Consider the following 19,510-nt stretch of genomic DNA (forward strand, 5'->3'; position numbering starts at 1 on the left):
GAATTTGTATAGAAATCGGCCAAGAGGAGAGAATCTTGAGAGATAGAATCTTAGGAATTAGGATTTGTATTTCTTAGAATTAAGAGCCTTGAGGGTTGTGAGTTTTGATTTGGAGTGGAGATTTATATTTAATTATTTGCTTTTTATGTAAGTGTTCATGCATGTTTTTTAATAGTTTAAAGGTTCATGAGTGAATATACATAAACCTGATTATGATTTCACTAATGACTTCGCATAGTGTGTTTTATCAAATCTAACGATTATTTATAATTTCACATTTTGCATGTTTTGGGTATTTGCGACCTTATGTTCTCATATTTTCTTCTTGATGCTACATGCAATAGTTTATGTGAAATCTCATGCTCTTAAAATTTTGACCTAACTCAAGTTTAATACTCCAATTTCAGCTTATGATATTTGTCGATTACGCGGGTTCTGTTTTTCCATTTGTTGCTCATTCCCCATGGCATGGTGTACGTTTGGCTGATTTTGTGACACCATTTTTTCTCTTTATTGCCGGGATATCTCTTTCACTTGTATACAAGGTATGTGACAATTATCTACTTAAAACCTTCCGTCATATTCTCTACTTACTAGAAGTATACTAGTTTTGTACTTAACATTTTAGTTATTCGTAGATCTGCAAAAGTATTCTTTCTTTTATGTTAAATATAAATTTATTTTATCAGTTCAGAGGTCTAATCTGTCCTAAGCCTTGGATTCTATAAAAAATAGGTGTTTTATTTCATTTTTTCCATATAACTTTTTTTTATTCCTAATTGTGAAAAATCCTGACGCTCAGTTAATCCTTCACAACCATGTCATTCACCTTTTTATTCCTATGATTATGCTGCATTCTTTTCTTTTCAGTCTGTTTTTCATAATTAAGAAAAAGTGTTATTTGCATGAACCTTCCGAGTTGAAGTTGCTTGCCTTCTAAATCTGGGCGTTCAACCTCATCTACAATGACAATGATGCATGCATGAGCACTGATCACTGATGGTTTGTTCTACAATAATTCCTAATAGGGATGGCTTTTGGATGATGATAGCCATGTGCATAACATGCAGGATGTTGTGTTCGCTAAATATTTTTGATGCATTTTTATTAAAGCAAGAAAAGAAAACCGTTGCATAGAGAAGCAAAAGATGGTTTGTTGAAGCCTTGAATGGTTGCAGAAAAGTGAAGAAAAGGGGATGAGAAGAAAGTTGACACATAGCTTTAGGGAAGCAAAAGCCATGCTAATAATAAATTCATTTCATTAATCATAATCTAACCATTTTAATTCATTTCAATAATCATTATCTAACCATTTTAATTCATTTCAGTCTAACTATTATATTGCATTTGAACCTCTATTTATAATAGAGGATTCTACGAACTAAGATTGGATTGTCAAATTTATCCTAAATTGCCCATGAAAATTTAAATAAAGGCTAAAAAATTGAACTAATTTAAATGATATATTGATATTTAAATTAAATAAAACTCATACTTGTGCTGGAATAAGTTTGTCTAAGTGATGCATTCATAATTTTTGTATTTTTATTATCAAATATTGAACATTAGTTCTTCATTTAGTTTTATATTTTTTAGCTATCCAATGATGGAAGGCATCTAATGATCATGGTAGGTTGTGCTTGGGCTTTGATAGACCTTTGGTTTGCTAGCTTGATTGGGTCCCTTGGGCTGCTGCTGGTTCTCGGGTTGAGCTTATATTTCTTGGTTTTGAGCTGGTGTTGATGTTGGGAGGTGGTGGTTACTTTGGTGTTGAGCTTTATTTTCTAAAGTGCTAGCTCATTAATGTTGAGCTGAAGTTAGTTCATTAATTGGGAGATTTATTGAACTTCCTAGCTCATTATTCCAAAAAGGTATGCTTTAATTCATGGATTCAATTTGGAGTGGACTTGCCTCTTCTCCTCCCCTTTGTCTTCTCGTTTTCCTGTGCTGGCTGATTTTCTCGTGCCTTGCCCCTTTGGTTCCCGCGGCTGGCTGCTTGGTTCTCATGGCTTCTCTTCTCTGTTTTGCTGTACCGTATGGGGGCTGATGTGTTGTGGCTGTTGGCCTTTCATTTCCCTAAATCTAATTGGTTTAGTTGGAGGTGCTATGGCTGTTTGGTTCCCCTCTCTTACCTATATATAGAAGATGTTTTATGAAGGAAAAGGTTGTTGAATTTTGTTAAGCTTAGTCCTAAAACCTGAGGGTTTTCTCTTCTTCTTGGAAAAGCTTGAGAGCTTTGTCCACTTCTTCTTCTTCTCTATTTCGTCTGGGCTTCTTACCTCTTTCTTCTCTACGCAAGATCCACTCCATTTGTATCCTTCTTTTTGTGCTTTGGAAGTGTTTGTTGGCTGATTTGGGAGCATTTGCTGGAGGAGTTTGGTTGGACGTTTGGACCTTCTTGCTGTGGTGGACCATCGGTTTGCTAGCCCTAAGCACATATTTTACTTAACCTACATTTCGATGCATGTGAGGAAACCGTTATGTCGGTTGTTCTGAGGATAGCGTCTTTTTATATTTCTTTTGTTTCGTTTGATCTCACTTCTTGTTTTATCCGTCGGTTTTTGTGTTTTAGATGATTGCTACTATTTGAATCGAATTTGGTTATAGTGTTGCCCATCGTTCTCCTTATCTAACTTTTCTATCTAGTTTGTCTGCATCACTAAGTTATCCATTGTGGCAGTCTCCTTTCATCCTCTGCCTATTTCCAATCATTTGCTGTTCCAATCATTTGCTTCACAATTTGAGATGTGCCATTAACATGCTGGAAAAAATCATCACCGCGATGCTTGCTAGCACATGATAACAAATAACATCTAGTTGTCTTTAATCTTTTCAAAATTTTAATGAGGTCAATCCCACTCAAATTATGCCATCTTCTGGTCTGAGTTGATGGTAGAAAAATTGAAAGGAACTAGTGGACGAGATGAAGATCGCTGGAATTTCAATAAAAAATTAAAAACACATGATTTAAGAGGTAGGATTGGGCAGTTTTGGAGTTTTGATGGAGGATGGCAAGCCTTTTATAGTACCACCAGGGGGTTATCATTACTGATTAGCTTGTTTCTCTTTTCCCTGGTTTTCATTTATTTGCTGATCAGTCAGTACCTTTTGGGTTAGCTAATAAGCTTCAACATGGTTCATATTTTCATGATCATCTGAAGAATGCCAAACATTAAGCAAGAATTCTCGTTGTGCATACAATAATTTGACGTTTGAATTTCTAGGTGTTTATTTTGGGATCATTTTTAGTGATAGGAACGATCTGTTTAATTTCTTTGCTTTTCTCTTTTCTTGGTTGCTTAATATTTAGCACCAAACATCTGAAGAGGTTTTTGTTGTATAATTTCAGAAAACATCAAACAAATTACGAGCAACACAGCAAGCAGTGCTGAGGGCACTAGAACTTTTCCTGCTTGGCATTCTTCTGCAGGGTAATGAGCTTATTTTTTTAATGTATTCTATACATTGTCCAATTATTATGCTTAGAAAAAAAATCATTTGATAATTATTTCTTTGAGCTAACAAATTCAAGAGATTGTTTTATCCAAATGGTTATAACTCTTCTCAGAATCAAAATTCTATTTTTGTCCGAACACATTAGACGAGGATTTTGTATCAATTGAGTCCTAGGAGGGTTGCAATTTAGTTTTTGACATTCAACAGAACATCTGAACACGGTGACAGTAGGATATTCCTTGGGTGGTATTTTGTGATAAATACACAAATGACAATCTTTTCCTTGTTGCTGAGCAAGTGTAAGTATGTCCCTTGGATGGTTCCTTGCACAACATGCCTTGTAATGGGTAGTTATAAGGTACGTTAAGATGGATTACCCTTAATTATCTAGTAGATTTAGAATTACAAAATTCAAGTCTATTCTGAGATGTTATGGATCTTTGTTGTACTCCTATTATAAATAAGACCAACTTGCTTTCAATAGTAATGGTTGAATTATTGAATGAAGAACTTCTCTATTATTATGTTTTTTGTTGTGCTGCTTGATTGGATTCAAAAAGTGAAGGCCATGTGAAATAATTAAGATATACGTTTCTCTATTTGAAATTCTTATAACTAGGCATGACTACCACTTGTTGCTTTATGACCTATCATTAAAAAAAGGGCTTATCTTCTTGTATGCTCAATCAAGGTGAAGTTATGGAGACTTAAAATTTATTTTTGTACCACTACAATTATATTGAACATGCTACATGAGCTTGCGTTTTGGGTAATAAAGAAGTTATTGATAGCCAATTATGATATAAATGAGAATTTTAAGATGGATGAATAATAAATTGGATAATTGAGAAATAATTACAATAGAGAAATAATATGAGTAGCATCTATTGAAAATAAGATAATGAGAAATTAGACTTGGGTGATTTGGTTATGTATAATGATGGGTAGAAAATGCATAGTAAGACGAATAGATTACACCCATGTTGAATGATTAGTAAGAAAAAATGATACTTAGGCAAAAGCAATATGAGTAACCTTACAGAATACCCAACATTAATGGAGTATGTTCGGTAATCAGGTCTTTTTTTTGATCCAACTAACATTGCACACATGTCACTCTTTATATAAAAAGCTTTTTAATAACAATATGAGTAGCCTATGGGCACATGTCACTCATTTGTTTTTTCATTTTTGATACTTGTATAATCCGAAGGTTTTTTTTGTTTTGTTTTGTTCTTTTTGAGTTATGTGCAAGTTGAGTTTACTGAAGATTTCGATTGTCTCTTGACATTTCCCTCACATAGGAGATATCTATAGGGAGTCTAGGCCTTTCTACTACGTCAATAAATGTGTGTAGGTCGGTCTTGTAAGATATCGTATTCGGTGGTCTTTTATGTCATCGCTCCAATACGTATGGGTCTTTGTACTAGCACAAGCGAACACACATGATTTTTTTTTGCGGCATTGAAATAACGTGCACAAGTACTTATGTTGCAAATTTTCCCATTGCGTTGGAACAATGCCCATAGGCACTTAATTTTAGGGCTTTTGTTTATACCTTGCTTGCGAGGTGGTTGATAATGGCAAGCCGATGATTTTGCGGTGAGCGAAATATACACTTTTTTGAAATTTTCTCCTTTTCCTTCTCTTTTTCTTTTCTTTTTCTTTTTCATATATTTTTTACTATTTTTTCTTTTTAGAGAGAGTGGGGAGAGAGTGAGAATTAGAGAGAGATAGCGAGAGATAGAGATAGAAATGGAGGGAGAAAGAGAGAGAGGGAGAAATAGAGAGAAAGAAAGAGAGAGGAAAAGAGATAGAAAGAGAGGGTAAAAACATATATAGTGAGAAAAAAAGAATGAGAGAGAGAGAAAGTGAGGGAGAAAGAGAGGGGGAGAAAGTGAGAGAGAGATAGAGAAAGAGGGAAATAGTGTGGAGAAGAAGAGAGAGAGGTAGTGTGGGAGGAAGAGAGAAAAAGGGTGAGAGGGAGAATGTGTGAGGGAGGAAGTGGGGAAGAGAGTGAAAGGAAGAAAAGGTGGTGTCGGTGGTTGGTTGAGTAGGTAGCGGTGATGGAAGTTAGTCGGACTGGGGGAGATGGGAGTGAGGGGAAGTGATATGGGTTCCTTCTGAACCACCTCTTGAGGCGATTCCTTCTGAACCGCCTCAGCCGACCCCTCCTGGGCCGGCAATTGTATACAAAAGGAGGCGGTTTCGCCTCCTTCTTGCTCAAATTAGATTACCGCCTAGGGGCGGGGTCCACAGGATTTGAATTTATTTGAAATTTACTTTTAGGAAAGATTTGAGGAGGTGGAAAAGTCTTTAAATAGGAGAGGTAAGGGAAAGGGAAAGGCATGCAAGTATTGTTTTCTTCTTGGAGACTTGGGAGAGACGATCCTCCTCTCAAATTGAGGATCACTTGTATCTTGCTTTTGTATTGTTTTTGCTTTGTTTCTCTTATTGCAATCTATCATTTTGGTGCTGATTTCACCCATCACCCAGATTTTTTCTTATTTCTCGCTGTTTTGTCTCCAATTAGTGATAGGTTTGCTTGCGAACTCAAGTATTCCCTTAGGGTTGCTTGCGAACTCAATTATTTCCTATCAAATTGGTATCAGAGCGAGTCTTGGGGCCGGTGGAGGGCTGTTGTCGGCAAATTCTAACAGCAGTTTTTTGCTCGGAAAAAGAGGAAGTTGCTATTTTTTTGACTTCAAGATCCAGATTTTGTGAATCTACAAACTTCAGATTATAATGGCGGCCAAGAAAGTTAATGCTTTGGAGGAGAAACTCGAAGGAGAGATGAATCACATCAAAGAAACTGTGGAGGAGAGAATTTCTTCCATGGAGGGTAGGTGGCCGATCTCAGGGAAACGATGAAAATAATGTTGGAACTTCAAGCACAAACGGCGGCATCCGAAGCAAAGGGGCCTGAAGCGAGAAACACCAATTCTGAAATCCGAAAGGAGGAAGAAGAGGTGGAAATCGTGGAAGGGGGAAGAAGAAGACCCTATGTGGAGCATTTCCATAGGGAAGAAAGAGGTGATCGACATGGGTAAAGGTATGGATATGGGGGAGCGGAGCAAGGAAGGACTGATTGGGAATGCCATGAGGGGTTTTACAGCCGTCGGGGTGCTGAATTTGAAGGGAGAAGAGGAGATTTTGAAGGAGGTTTGGGCTATGGCAGGGCAAGAGAAGACCGGGAAACTTGGGGTGCACCTAGCACTTGGGAAAGGGGAAACTATGGAAGAATCCGAGGCAATGGGGGGAGATCAAAAGGTAAGGAAGTTGAAGATGCCCATATTCGAAGGAGAAGATGCGTATGGGTGGATTTACATAGTGGAGCGATACTTCGCCGTCAATGGGCTAACATAGGAAGAGAAGCTAACGACAGCTAGATTATGCTTGGAAGGGAAAGCTCTGTCATTGTTTCAATGGAAAAACCAGAGGTGGCCGATCAAAAACTAGAGGGAATTTAAAGATTGCATAATAGAACATTTTCAAACCGATCAAGGAGGAGACTTCTATGAGCAGTTCTTTACTCTAACACAGGAGGGATCAGTATAAGATTACCGGGAGCAGTTTGAGCACCTAACTGGCAGGGTGGAGCGACTCTCATATACAGTATTGGAGGGAAATTTCATAAAAGGGTTGAAGGCGGAGATCCGAGCAGCAGTGAAGGTGTTGATGCCCCATGACCTGGGGGATGCCATGAAGTTAGCCAACTGGTGGAAAAGCAGATGAATTTGGAGAAGGGTGCTAGGAGTAGTAGCATCGGTGGCACGTACAGGATGACGACTACTCATCTCGCACCTAAAGGCCCTGTAACAGGAGGGAATAAAGATGCTATTAGAGGGTACAACGGGAAACTAGAGAAAACAAATAAAACGTGTTAACATAATTACAAAAATACATAGAATAAATCAAAAATACAATGACTCAATCGTGGCCGTAGATCGGCGTCCACTCCTCTGATAAACCTTCCATGATCTGAAGTCCCCATCATCCTCCCGGGGTGGGAGAATTTCGACTCCGTCGAGTAAGTGTCTCTGGTGCTCTCGTAGATCTCTAAGTCATCTGGGTAGATCTGCTGCAACTCCTCGGGTTGTCGTCAAAGAACGTTGAATAAAGAAGCTACCAAGGAGAAGACAAGAGGAAACATAGGAAACTTCAAACGGCTGACAAAGAAAGAGATGCAGGAGGAGGGCTAAGGGCTTGTGTTTTCGATGCGATGAAAAGTACACACCAGGACATCGGTGCAAGTACCGAACTCTTCAGGTTCTCACCGTCTGCGATGACGAGGAAATTGAGGAGGGAGGTGAGGAGGAGACAGAAGGAGAAGAGGAGCTACACTTGGATTTAGTTGAGGTTTCCCTAAACTCAGTGGTGGGGTTTACAACGAATCACACATGAAAGTGAAGGGAGAGATAAAGGACAGGGAGGTGGTGTGTTAATTGATAGTGGGGCTACCCACAATTTCATTTCCTCCCAGGTCGTAGACCAGCTGAGAATAAAATTGGTTGACACAGGCTGTTACGGAGTGATGATGGGTATGTTGGAGAATTTTTATATCCTCGAACGGATTGCATTTTTTATAATCGGGCACGGCATAAGAATACGATATATTACCCCAGAGGGTAAAAATACCATTTTCTTATTGGCTCAATAATAAAATTTACAATTATTTAACAGAGATTCCCCAACTCGATGTTTGGTTGAGTGGGGTTTATTTATTTCTGGGGTACAGACATCCCATAAGGGCAAGCCCCTATGGTTAATTACATCCCAAATTTGATTTGGGAAAACTTTTGATTAAACTAGTGGTTTTCTTTATTTTGGAGTCATTTAAATGTTGGCTAAAGTTAAATCATGCACTTGAGAGGCATTAGACACAAATCCAACACTTCTACACGCATTAACATCCTCTACGGATTCTCACATGAGAACCAACAACGAAAAATAACCAAATTTTCGCTGTTTTGCAAAGAGGACAGCCGTCAAGGGATTTTGGGGAACCAAAAAAATCAAAGTTTCTAAGGACCTAAAGCTTTTGGATCGTCAAACACATTGCATTGGCTAGGGAGCCTTAAGGTTTCGCCTAAGTTTCAAAGGTATACCTTCCCCGGTTTGTCCTAGCGCTCCGATTTTCTGTCCAAGCTGTTGTCCAAGCTCCGCTCCAAGTTCTAGCTGCTGTCCAAGCTCCGGTTCAAGGTCCAAGTTGCTGTCCAAGAAGTTCCACGCCGCTGCTGTCCAAAGCTATTCGAAGGCTCCAAACTGCTGTTTGGAAGGTTTAGGAGCCTCCTTTTGCTGTTCGGAAGGTTCGAATAGCCTCCGACTCGCCTCGAGGTCGTCGGAATTGAAGAAAGAGGAAGTAGAAGCCTCTTACTTCGCTGATCCTTGAGAAAGGAAGCAAATGGGAGGCTTAACCTTCTTTGGAATGAGGAAAGAGCTCAAAACCTTGAACTTTTCTTCTTCCTTCCACTAGAAAAGCCACGAGCAAGGCTTCTGGCTTGCTGGAAGAGGGGCGGCGGGACACGGTGGAGACGCACGAAGGAGCCGCACGCAGGAGTCCTCGGTTTCGCCGGGTTGAGTCGCGCACGGGGAGGGATTTTCCGCCTGGTGGAGTCGCACGAAGGAGGGGATTTCGCCTTTGCTCTCTCGCTCGCTCTCTCTGTGTGTCGGGACGGGCGAAGGAAAGCCACGGGGGAGCTGAATGAGGCTCCCCGCTCTTTTTGTTTTCTTAGGGACGCCAGCCCAGCCGAACGAGACTCTCGTTTCGTCCCATCCATCCGCCTCGTTGCGAGAAACGAGAGCAAATCCACTTGAGTAGATTTGCTGCTCAATTGATTTGAAACTGGGTGGGATTTGGAGCTCAATCTCAGCCCTAGATCTCAAAGAGATGTTTTGAAAGTCAAACTCAACCTGAATTAAACAATTAAGGCTGAAATTGAGTTCGAATTGAACTCAACTTGGGTCGATTTGGGTCCGATCGAGTCAATTTTGTGAAATTAAGCTCGAATCGGCGCCGAATGGTGTCGAATTGTGTCGAATTGAGCTCGACGATGCTCGGCGGGGTTTGAATTGATTTGATTTGATTTAAATTAAATTAAATTGATTTAATTTAATTAAATCGAGGTTCGATTTGAGTCAATTTTGTCTCGACGTCGATCGACTGAGTTGATCGAGCGCGATCGAGCCTAGTCGGGCTCGATCGGGGTCGGGTCGGTGCAAAAATATTCGTCAACAGGGTACAGGGAAGATAAAGAAAGGTCAGGGGATTTGCAGAGAAGTACGACTGATGATCCAGGAGATACAGGTGAGGGAGGACTTCCTTCCACTAGAGCTGGGGAGCACGAACGTCATACTGGGGATGAAATGGCTGCAAACTTTGTGTGACATAAAAGTGAATTGGGGAGCACTCACGATGGAGTTGATGGTGGACGGAAGGAAGGTAGTAATTAAGGGGGACGCGAGGCTTTTCAAATCCCTAGTTTCTCTTAAAATGAAGGTGAGAGATATCCAGTTGGCAGGTGGAGGATATTTAGTGGAATTGCACAATTTGGAGGGAGCAAGAGTGGAAGAGGAAAGAGACATACCCCTCTCCATCCAGCCGTTGATTCAGCAGTTCCAAGAGGTGTTTCAGCCACCTCAGGGATTGCCACCGCTGAGGGAGCAGGAACATGCCATCGTGTTGAAAGAGGGAGTGTCACCCATCAGTGTCCGACCTTACCGATACCCTCCGTTCCAGAAAGATGAGATATAGAAGTTGATTAGAGAAATGTTGGAGGCAGAGATCATCAGACCCAGCATCAGCCATTTTTCTAGCCCTGTTCTGTTAGTAAAAAAGAAGGATGACAGCTGACGTTTTTGTGTGGACTACAGAGCACTCAACAAGGAAACTATACCAGACAAGTTTCCTGTACCTATCATTGACGAGCTACTAGATGAACTAAGTGGGACCGTGATCTGCAGCAATATAAACTTAAAATCAGGTTACCACCAGATCCGAATGAAGGAGGATGTATCCAAAACGGCCTTTAGAACTCATGAAGGATATTATGAGTTCCTAGTGATACCGTTTGGTCTTACCAATGCTCCAGCTACTTTCTAGGCCCTCATGAATAAGGTTTTCAAACCTTATCTCAGACTATTTATACTGGTATTCTTTGACGACATCCTGGTCTATAGTAGGACAGAAGATGAGCATTGGGAGAATTTGAAAAGGGTGCTAGAGGTACTACAGGAGCACCAGCTGAGGGCTAATTTGAAGAAATGCTGCTTTGCACAAGCAGTGTAGAATACTTGGGTCATGTGGTGTCAAAAGGAGTTGCAGCGGATCAGTCCAAAATTGAAGCTATGATAAGATGGCCAGTGCCGAAAAATCTGAGGGAATTAAGGGGATTCCTAGGACTGACGGATTACTGCAAGAGGTTCGTGAAGGGGTATAGCTCCATAGCATGGCCACTCACGGAACAGTTGAAGAAGGACGGGTTCCTATGGGGAGAGGTGGCTACATTAACATTTGAGAGCTTGAAGAAGGCAATGACTAAGGTGCCGGTCTTAGCCTTGCCAGATTTCACTCAAACCTTCATTGTGGAGACAGATGCTTCAGGGTATGGGCTGGGTGCAGTATTGATGTAGAGTCGCAGAACCATTGCCTATTTTAGCCAGGTATTGACTGTTAGAGCCCGAATGAAGTCAGTTTACGAGAGGGAGTTAATGGCCATCATCTTAGCCATCTAGAAGTGGCGGGCCTACTTGCTGGGGAGACATGTCATAGTCAGGACAGATCAGCGAAGCCTGAAATACCTACTGGAATAGCGGATGGTGATGGAAGAGCATCAAATGTGGTTGTCCAAATTGCTAGGGTATGATTTTGAGATTCATTACAGACCAGGAGTAGAGAACAATGTAGCGGATGCTTTGTCTAGATATATGGGGGAGCTGCAGATAGTGACATTATCCGTTCCTTTAATGCTTGACTGGGAGGCTATCAGGGAAGAAAGTCCTAGAGATCAAGAACTGGGAAGGATCAAGGCAGCTTTGCTAAAAGAGGAGGGTAGCCATCCAGGGTACTCATTAGAGGGAGACATACTACTGTACCAGGGGAGATTTGTGATGCCTCGTACCTCGATCCACATCCCAAATTTACTCCAGAAATTTCATGTGAGCGCAGTGGGGGGCCATTCAGGAGTGCAAAAGACATACAAAAGACTGGCGGTCGAGCTTTACTGGAAGGGAATACATAGAGATGTAGAAGAGATGGTGGCAAGGTGCGAGATCTGTTAGAGGAACAAGTATTTGGCGATGTCACCAGGGGGACTACTACAGCCGTTGGCACTACCAGGACGAGTCTGGGAGGAGATATCTATGGATTTCATATATGGGCTGCCTCGTTCAAAAGGCTTCACAGTAATCTTGGTAGTGGTGGATAGATTGAGCAAGTATGCTCATTTCATTCCCCTCCGACATCCTTACACCGTGGTGACAGTGGCTTCAGCATTCATTAGAGAGGTGGTTAGATTGCATGACGTACCAGAGGCGATTGTGTCAGACAGAGATAAGGTATTCCTCAATCATTTTTGGAGGGAATTGTTAAAGTTACAGGGGACAGTTCTGAAGAGGAACACCGCTTACCACCCACAGACAGATAGCCAAACAAAGGTGGTCAATAGGAGCTTGGAGACCTATTTGAGATGTTTTGTGTCGGAGACACCCAAACTTTGGCCCAAATGGTTGTCCTAGGTAGAGTATTGGTACAACACATCTTTTCACTCGGCTTCACAAATGACTCAATTCAAGGTGCTGTACGGAAGGGACCCCCTCACTTAGTGCACTTTGGGAGTAGCATGTGGGCTCCGAAAATTCAGCCCCGGCCTCCGCTCGCTCTTCTTTTTATTCGGCGAGGGAGTTTTAATGGAATAAGTTCCGAGGTAAATTTTGGAAGGCAGATGGGTTTGTAGATAAGACACCACCCAGAGATTTTGCCCTCATTTTGTGAGGACTTTATGATCTGAGTTCTGGTTTCCTATAGGCGGAAGCCCCTATAGTTAATTACCCCTCTCAATCATGAGAGAGAACTTTCGATTAAGGCTAGTCGTCAATCAGATACGTAGAAATACGTGGTATATGGCATATAGTAGCAGCATGGATTTGGATTTGAAAATTGTGTCTGAATTTGGGTATTTGGAAAGTTTGGAAATTTTGGAGATTGGAAAATTTGATATTTAAAATAGAAACTTCACCATCTTGCACTTAAAGCGGATGGTGGAGGAATTGATGATAGACCCGATCAAGATCCCATGGTTCCGTCGTCCCGGGCCATCGTGGTCCCTGGTCTACTTAGTCAGAGGAGGTAGTCGACCCAACCTGAGAGAAGGATCCTTGTCGGCAGCCATGGGTTGCTTCGTCTAAGAGGATCTTGTAGACATGAGTTGAATGTTTGTCTAAGGGGACAAATTTTGAATCCACCTTAGCTAACAGAGGGCTTTGTTCCATATCGATCATATCCTATTGATTCATATCTCAAGGATTTGATGCCAATAAGGAACGTAACGGCGCTGGCCATAACCGGTATTTTGTGGTGCCATTTGGCGGCAAAACCACTCGGTTCAGAGGTCCCCAGGTCATAACCGTTTATCCTGCGGTGCCATTTGGCGATAAACCGCCAGTCAGAGGACACGTACCACGTCCTTACTGGCAGGAGACTGTTTTGAAAATGGATCTTAGTGATATTTTTGACTAGGCATTTGGCTCTTTGTAAGCTAGAGTTGTTTTTATTTTTGTCCACCTTGGCAAATTATTGCGGATGACTGATGAATTTTTCTTTAAGTGGGTTGATGGATTTATTTCATTTTAAATATTTTTGGGATTTTGAGATTTTTTTTGGATTTTGGTATTTTTGTGGAGTTTTGGATTTTGATAGATATTTAGATATTTGGGAGTCATTTAAAAATGTTTGTGAACCCCTCCGATTGAGATCTTCAATCAACACGGCCATCATCGTAGTGTTTGGGGTCATTTCTCTTTGTTGATTGAATCTGGTCAACTCCAAAAAATTCATTAGAGGATCGGATTTCGTAGGCTTTATGCCCCTTGATAGTGAATTCTCATTGTTATAGACATTTGAAGGCCTAATATGAATGTATAAAAACAAATATACCGATCACCATCAATGTATACTTGTTTGATTGTTCGAACCCTGTCGACTTCTATTGACCCGTATAGAAGGATCGGGTTCGAACTTGAATTCACTTATCGACCCGCGCAGCATCCCTAGACGTCGCGTGTGTTCCCACAACACGCTAGCCGGGGCCCATGCGGGTTTGGGGGCATTTTATAATTAAACAATGTCTACTCCTTTTATCTACTTAGAAGGATCGGATTTTTAAATTTAATAACCCGCGCAGCATCCCTAGACGTCACGTGTGTACCAATAACACGCTCGCCGGGGCCCATGCGGGTTAAGATTGCATTTTCCCCTTTAGTGTACCTATGTGTATACAAATTATAGTGCACGTGCAGGGGTACTTTAAAATATTTGTGAAACGCCTTCTGTCCGCTTCCAAGAACGTCGCGGATTCGGTGGCGCGGCATTGTACTTTGTGGACACCTTCAGTCTGCTCGTATGAGTGTTGCAGATCCGGTGGCGTATTGTAGCAGCTTATGGATCAGTGATTTGCTGCTTCGTACAGGTAGACTGTCGTGTACTATTTGTTGATTTTTGTAGGCGGATCATAGTGCACTAACTAATCTCCTGCCTTGGATCATAAGGACTTGCACTTGTTGAAGCTCTTCTATATTTTCTTGAGGATAGTACTTTGTGAATATGATATGTTCCCTACAACAGTTTGCAGGTGTTCGTATTTGCTTCATATCATATATCTTCACTTGCAAGAGGATGATGCATCCGGCTGTCATTGGATAGTTGTTGATTGTGGGGTCTGGTAGTATCCATTGCCCATTGTCGGTTAGTACTATTATGCCTACGAAGAATTTTCCATCATTGCGAACAAGTGCTAAGAATTTGTCTATATTACATTGTATATATTTGTAGAGATACCACCATACTTGCAATTCTCCTGTTATCATTGCTTGCATATGACATGTTCATTTGTCATTCACAAGGTACTGCCATCATTGCTGGACTTATTCTGTATTCATTTGTGAATATTATGTTGTACACGTGATGAGATTTTATATTAGCGCGTAGGAGGGCAATATGCTTGTTTGCATTGACTATGGGGATGTCACAATGTTCTTATTACCATCATCTTGCAAACGTTCATCATGGATCTTTGCTTGCTTGTATGAGATTTACATGAATCAAACCTTTTTTGATGGCATTTGGTTGCAAGATTCTTCACCATAATTTGTGAATAAATGATGCTCATAGGCTAGATTGTCCAAGTCTTGTATTAGTTGCAAGTCTTGTACATGCTCTATTACATTGTCATGTGTCACATATTCAATTTGATGTCATTCAAATTTCATGTAACTCAATTCAAGCTTTAGTCCCACATTGTCCATAATTGATTTAAGTCTAAGTTTTATGTCCCCTTCACTTGGTTCAAACCAAGTTCTCTTGCAAATGATTCAAGTTTTGTTCTATATATGTGCTTTAAGTCCTTACTTGAGTTCAACTACTCAAGTCAAATTTGAATCAAGTTCTTTATTCATGAATTTGAGTTCAATGTCAAAGTTCACTTGGCATTCCAATCAAGTTCAAGTATGAACTTATTTCATTTAGATTCAATTATTTGTTAATCATTTGCTTTATGTTCAAGTACAAGTCCATTTCACTGTTCAAGTTCAATCTCAGAGTTCTAGTCCAAATATAGTTTAGGCTTAAGAAGAGCCTCTTCCCTTCATTCGAGTCCCCTGCTGTCCTTGCAAGTGCAATTTCATGTTCAAATTGTTCAATCCGGTTTGAGTCCATAAGTCCTCTGTAGTTCACTTGAGTTCGAGCCATTCTCTTGTTTTGTTTGCATTCGAACTTATTATTGATTGTTTAAGTTTGAATTAAGTACATTTGATGCTCCAATCAAAGTCCAAGTAAAGCTCCAAATTGTCCCAAGTACGATCTTGCATTTACCCAAAATTTTGGCAGCCTTACGGCGTCTCCCCCGTTTAGGGGAAAACTATGGAAAACTGGGCTTCCCGCGGCCCGCCACGCTAGAGAAAAGCGTACACGGTAGGTGCCCTCGGAAGAGGACACCGCGGCCGTAATAATTTTATTCCCCACCACGCCAGAGAAAGGCGTGCATAGGTTGCGGGCACCAGCTTAAAATAAGCAATTTTATATTTGACCCCACCTCGCCGTAGGCGTCGCACCGGGTTCCCTTCCCACCACGCTAAGATTAATTACAATCAACAACAATTAATTATAATTAGTGGTAATTAGGTATAATTAATAAATAATTAATTATGATTAATCTATATTAATTATAATTAAAAAAAGCTATAATTAATATAAATTAATTATAATTAATGATAATAGTAAAATAATTATTATAATTAACACTAATTATAATTACTAATTAATTTTGATAGCATAATTATCATAATTAATAATTGTTATAATTATGAATAATTATAACAACCTAATTATAATTAATAGTAATTAGGGGTAGGGATAACCTTGAGCCAAGTAATGTGTTGGAGTTAGGTTGAGTTGGGTAAGGGTTAAGTGGAGTGAGTTGGGGTGAGTGGAGTGAGTTGGGGTGAGTGAGTGAATGAGTTGGGCTTTAGGTTTAAGTGGATTGGGGCTCGGTTACGAGAGGGATGGAGGCGGGTATGAAGAGGAGGTGGAGTTCGGGTTCTGTGAAAGTAGCGACGGGAGCCCAGCTTGGTGGAGATCGGGAGCAGCTCGTGGATTCCGGCTTCAAATGGTTAGAGATGAAGTCTCTCTCTCTCTCTCTCTCTCTCTCTCTAGATAGAGGTGTCTGGTTGGAGGCTTTGTCGTCGGCTTGAGCTCGACAGTGGGAGAGGAAGACGGGATTTGGTCGGGGCAGTGACGGGGAAGATAGGAGGGTCGTGGAAGCAGAGTTCGGTTGTGGCTTGGAGTCGAGAGCAGGCAGCAAGAAGAGCGGCTTCTTCGTCTCCGATTTAACGACACGAAAAGAGTCCGATTCAACGGAACTCCTGCAGATATCGTGGAGAAGAAACACTAGCGGCGCCGATTTCAGTTGGATTTGCGGCAGAATTTGTGGATCTGTCGGGTAAGAGGTTTGTAGAGGAGTATTTGGAGAAAAGGGACCGAGTATTAGAGGAATTAAAGAAACATCTACCGAGAGCTCAACAGATTATGAAGAAACATGCCGATGGGCATAGGAAGGACATCCAGTTCGAAGCAGGAGTGAAAGTGTTCTTAAAGCTCCGACCATATCGGCAGAAGACAATGGCCAACAGAAGAAATGAAAAGCTCGACCCAAGATACTTTGGACCTTATGAAATATTGGAGAAAATCAGAGTAGTGGCATATCGGCTGAAACTACCACTCACGGCGACTATTCATCCATTTTTTCATGTGTCACAGCTGAGAAGAGCTTTTGGAGATTATACAACCACACTTTTATAAGATTTAGAGGTGATTATGGAACCCTTAGAGTTGATGGGGGTTTGTCAGAAAGAAGAAGGGGCAAAAGAAGTACTGATCAAGTGGAAGAATCTGCCGGACTACGATGCCATTGGGAGCCGTGCGAAAGGGTGAAGCAACAGTTTCCTAGTTTTCACCTTGAGGACAAGGTGATTCTTTGGGAGGGCGGTATTGATTTAGCGGTTCCTTTGGAACCGCCTCTTGAGGTGGTTCCTTCTGAACCGCCTCAGCCGGCCCCTCCTGGGCCGGCAATTGTATACAAAAGGAGGTGGTTTCGCCTCCTTTCTTGGCCAAATTAGATTACCGCCTAGGGGTGTGGTCCACAGGATTTGAATTTATTTTTAGGAAAGATTTGAGGAGGTGGAAAAGTCTTTAAATAGGAGAGGTAAGGGGAAGGGAAAGACATGCAAGTATTGTTTTCTTCTTGGAGTCTCTTTGGCATTTTGGTCTCTAGACTCTCTTGTCTAGAGACGATCCTCCTCTCGAATTGAGGATCACTTGTATCTTGCTTTCGTATTGTTTTTGCTTTGTTTCCCTTATTGCAATCTATGGTTTTGGGGCTGATTTCGCCCAGATTTTTGCTTATTTCTCGCTGTTTTGTCTCCAATTAGTGATAGGTTTGCTTGCGAACTCAAGTATTCCCTTAGGGTTGCTTGCTAACTCAAGTATTTCCTATCAGGAAGATTGTGAGAGAGTGAGATGATGATTATGAGAGAAAGAGATTGTATGTGTGTGAGAAGGTGCGGGATTGAGGGATGTTCGATTTTAGGCAATTCATGCGAGGGATGGGGAGGTTGTAGGGAGTATGGGCGACGAGATGGGAGGAATGAGGTTTTTTGACTTTTTAGTAGTAGTAGTAATAATAATAATAATAATAATAATAATAATAATAATAATAATAATAATAATAATAATAATAATAATAAAACTTCCATGGCTTACTCATATCGAAGTCGTGCGTCACCTCACACATAGGCAAATAATTTGATTTTTCTTTGTGCTGCGACCTAGGCAATTTGAGTAGGCTGTTTCTGTTGTTTCGAATGTGTCGGTGCAATCTATTTTGTGAACATACATCATCTGGAACAACATTTAAGCACTTCGTTCTTGCTGAATTTGGTTGGGTCAACTTGGGAACACTTATTGTGGTCAACAATTCCTTCTATTTATTTCTGATGGATCTTTGTTTTATGGTCCTAAGTGCTCTTGTATTGTTCATTTTAAAATTAAAGATCTTATTTGGTTCCTTTATATGAGGAAGTTCCTAGAATATTATCTCTAAATTCCGAAAGGTTAAAAAATAATATACTTATGAATGTGCTAGGATAAATAGAAGATATCTTTCATATCTTTTGCTGTTGCAATGCAATTTCTATTATTTGGCTAAGGCTTGATGATCTTGTTGGCATTTTCATGCCTATTGATGATGTTGACTCTGTTTTTTAGATCTGGAGAAAGGCTATCATTAATAAATGTCGAGTTGTTAGGAGGGCAGGAAAAGATAGGATTTCTCTCTTATGAGAAATTTCACAGTAATGATAGACCTTAATCAGAACTCTGTAATCCTTCCCTCACAAGCATGCAATTGTAGTGGTTGGACGTGGAGGAGTCAATGGTGTCCTCATTTGTTGGCAGTGTTAATAATATTCTGAATGACATCAAGCTGCATTACAGTATATCCACTTTTTTGAATAAAGGCGGAGATGGTGGCGTTTAAGGTTTGTTCTAGAGTTCTTCCACGTTCAATGTGTTACGGGTTTCACTCTCGTAATCCGCATAACTTTATTTTTAAATTCAAGCAACCTGCTTGCCAGTTGTTCCATGGGAAGTTAGAGGGTTGGGTAGTCTGAATTCTATGCAAAAATTTTCTATGTGGTTTATGTAGACTAAATATGGTACTTTGATTATAAAATTATTAATAGGATCCCATTTGGATGCAAGATGCAATAGAAACCACGTGTGGAAAGTTCAAAGGAATTTTTTAGAGGTACCATATGAGTGATGGTAGAATAAAAGATAAGAACAAATAAATAAAAAGGAAGGTGGCGGGGTAGGAGTTGCAAGGAGGGAGAAAAAGATAAGATTTTTCTCTTGTGAGAAATCTCACAGAGATGATAAACCTTAATTGAGAATGTAGTATTTGATTGTAAAACCCAATAATCCTTCACTCACAAGCATGCAATTATAGTGGTTGATCAATAGGAAGAAGAGAAGAAAGGAGCCAACGGTCTCCTCGTCTTTTGGCAGAGACAATAACAATCTCAACTGCGTCAAGCTCCATTATATTTGATGAGGACATCGATCCAAGGTTCAAACAGGTGTATCGCCGGAAGCATCGCAGATCGACGGCCACGATTCAGAGCTTATATTTTTAGTTATTATGCATTTTATTTTTATGTTTTCCTATTGTACCCTTATGTTGAGTTGAGTCATGTTGGGGCCCTGAGGGCAATTTAGTCTTTATTT

The 19,510-nt window shown here is 40.6% G+C and overlaps 1 protein-coding gene across 3 annotated transcripts in view; it reads left to right on the forward strand.

The window, feature by feature from the left end:
* Nucleotides 1-407: 407 nt before the first annotated feature.
* LOC110095199 (heparan-alpha-glucosaminide N-acetyltransferase) overlaps nt 408-19,510 on the forward strand; it is a gene marked incomplete at its 5' end in the record, with an annotated part of 83,797 nt that continues 64,694 nt past the window's right edge. For all 3 annotated transcript variants that reach the window (XM_028697186.1, XM_028697187.1, XM_028697188.1), the window contains 2 exon segments: nt 408-545; nt 3,350-3,431. In XM_028697186.1, the coding sequence (XP_028553019.1) occupies nt 408-545; nt 3,350-3,431 (220 nt within the window).

This window comes from Dendrobium catenatum, unplaced genomic scaffold, assembly GCF_001605985.2.
Source record: "Dendrobium catenatum unplaced genomic scaffold, ASM160598v2 fragScaff_scaffold_895, whole genome shotgun sequence".
Lineage (NCBI taxonomy): Eukaryota > Viridiplantae > Streptophyta > Magnoliopsida > Asparagales > Orchidaceae > Dendrobium > Dendrobium catenatum.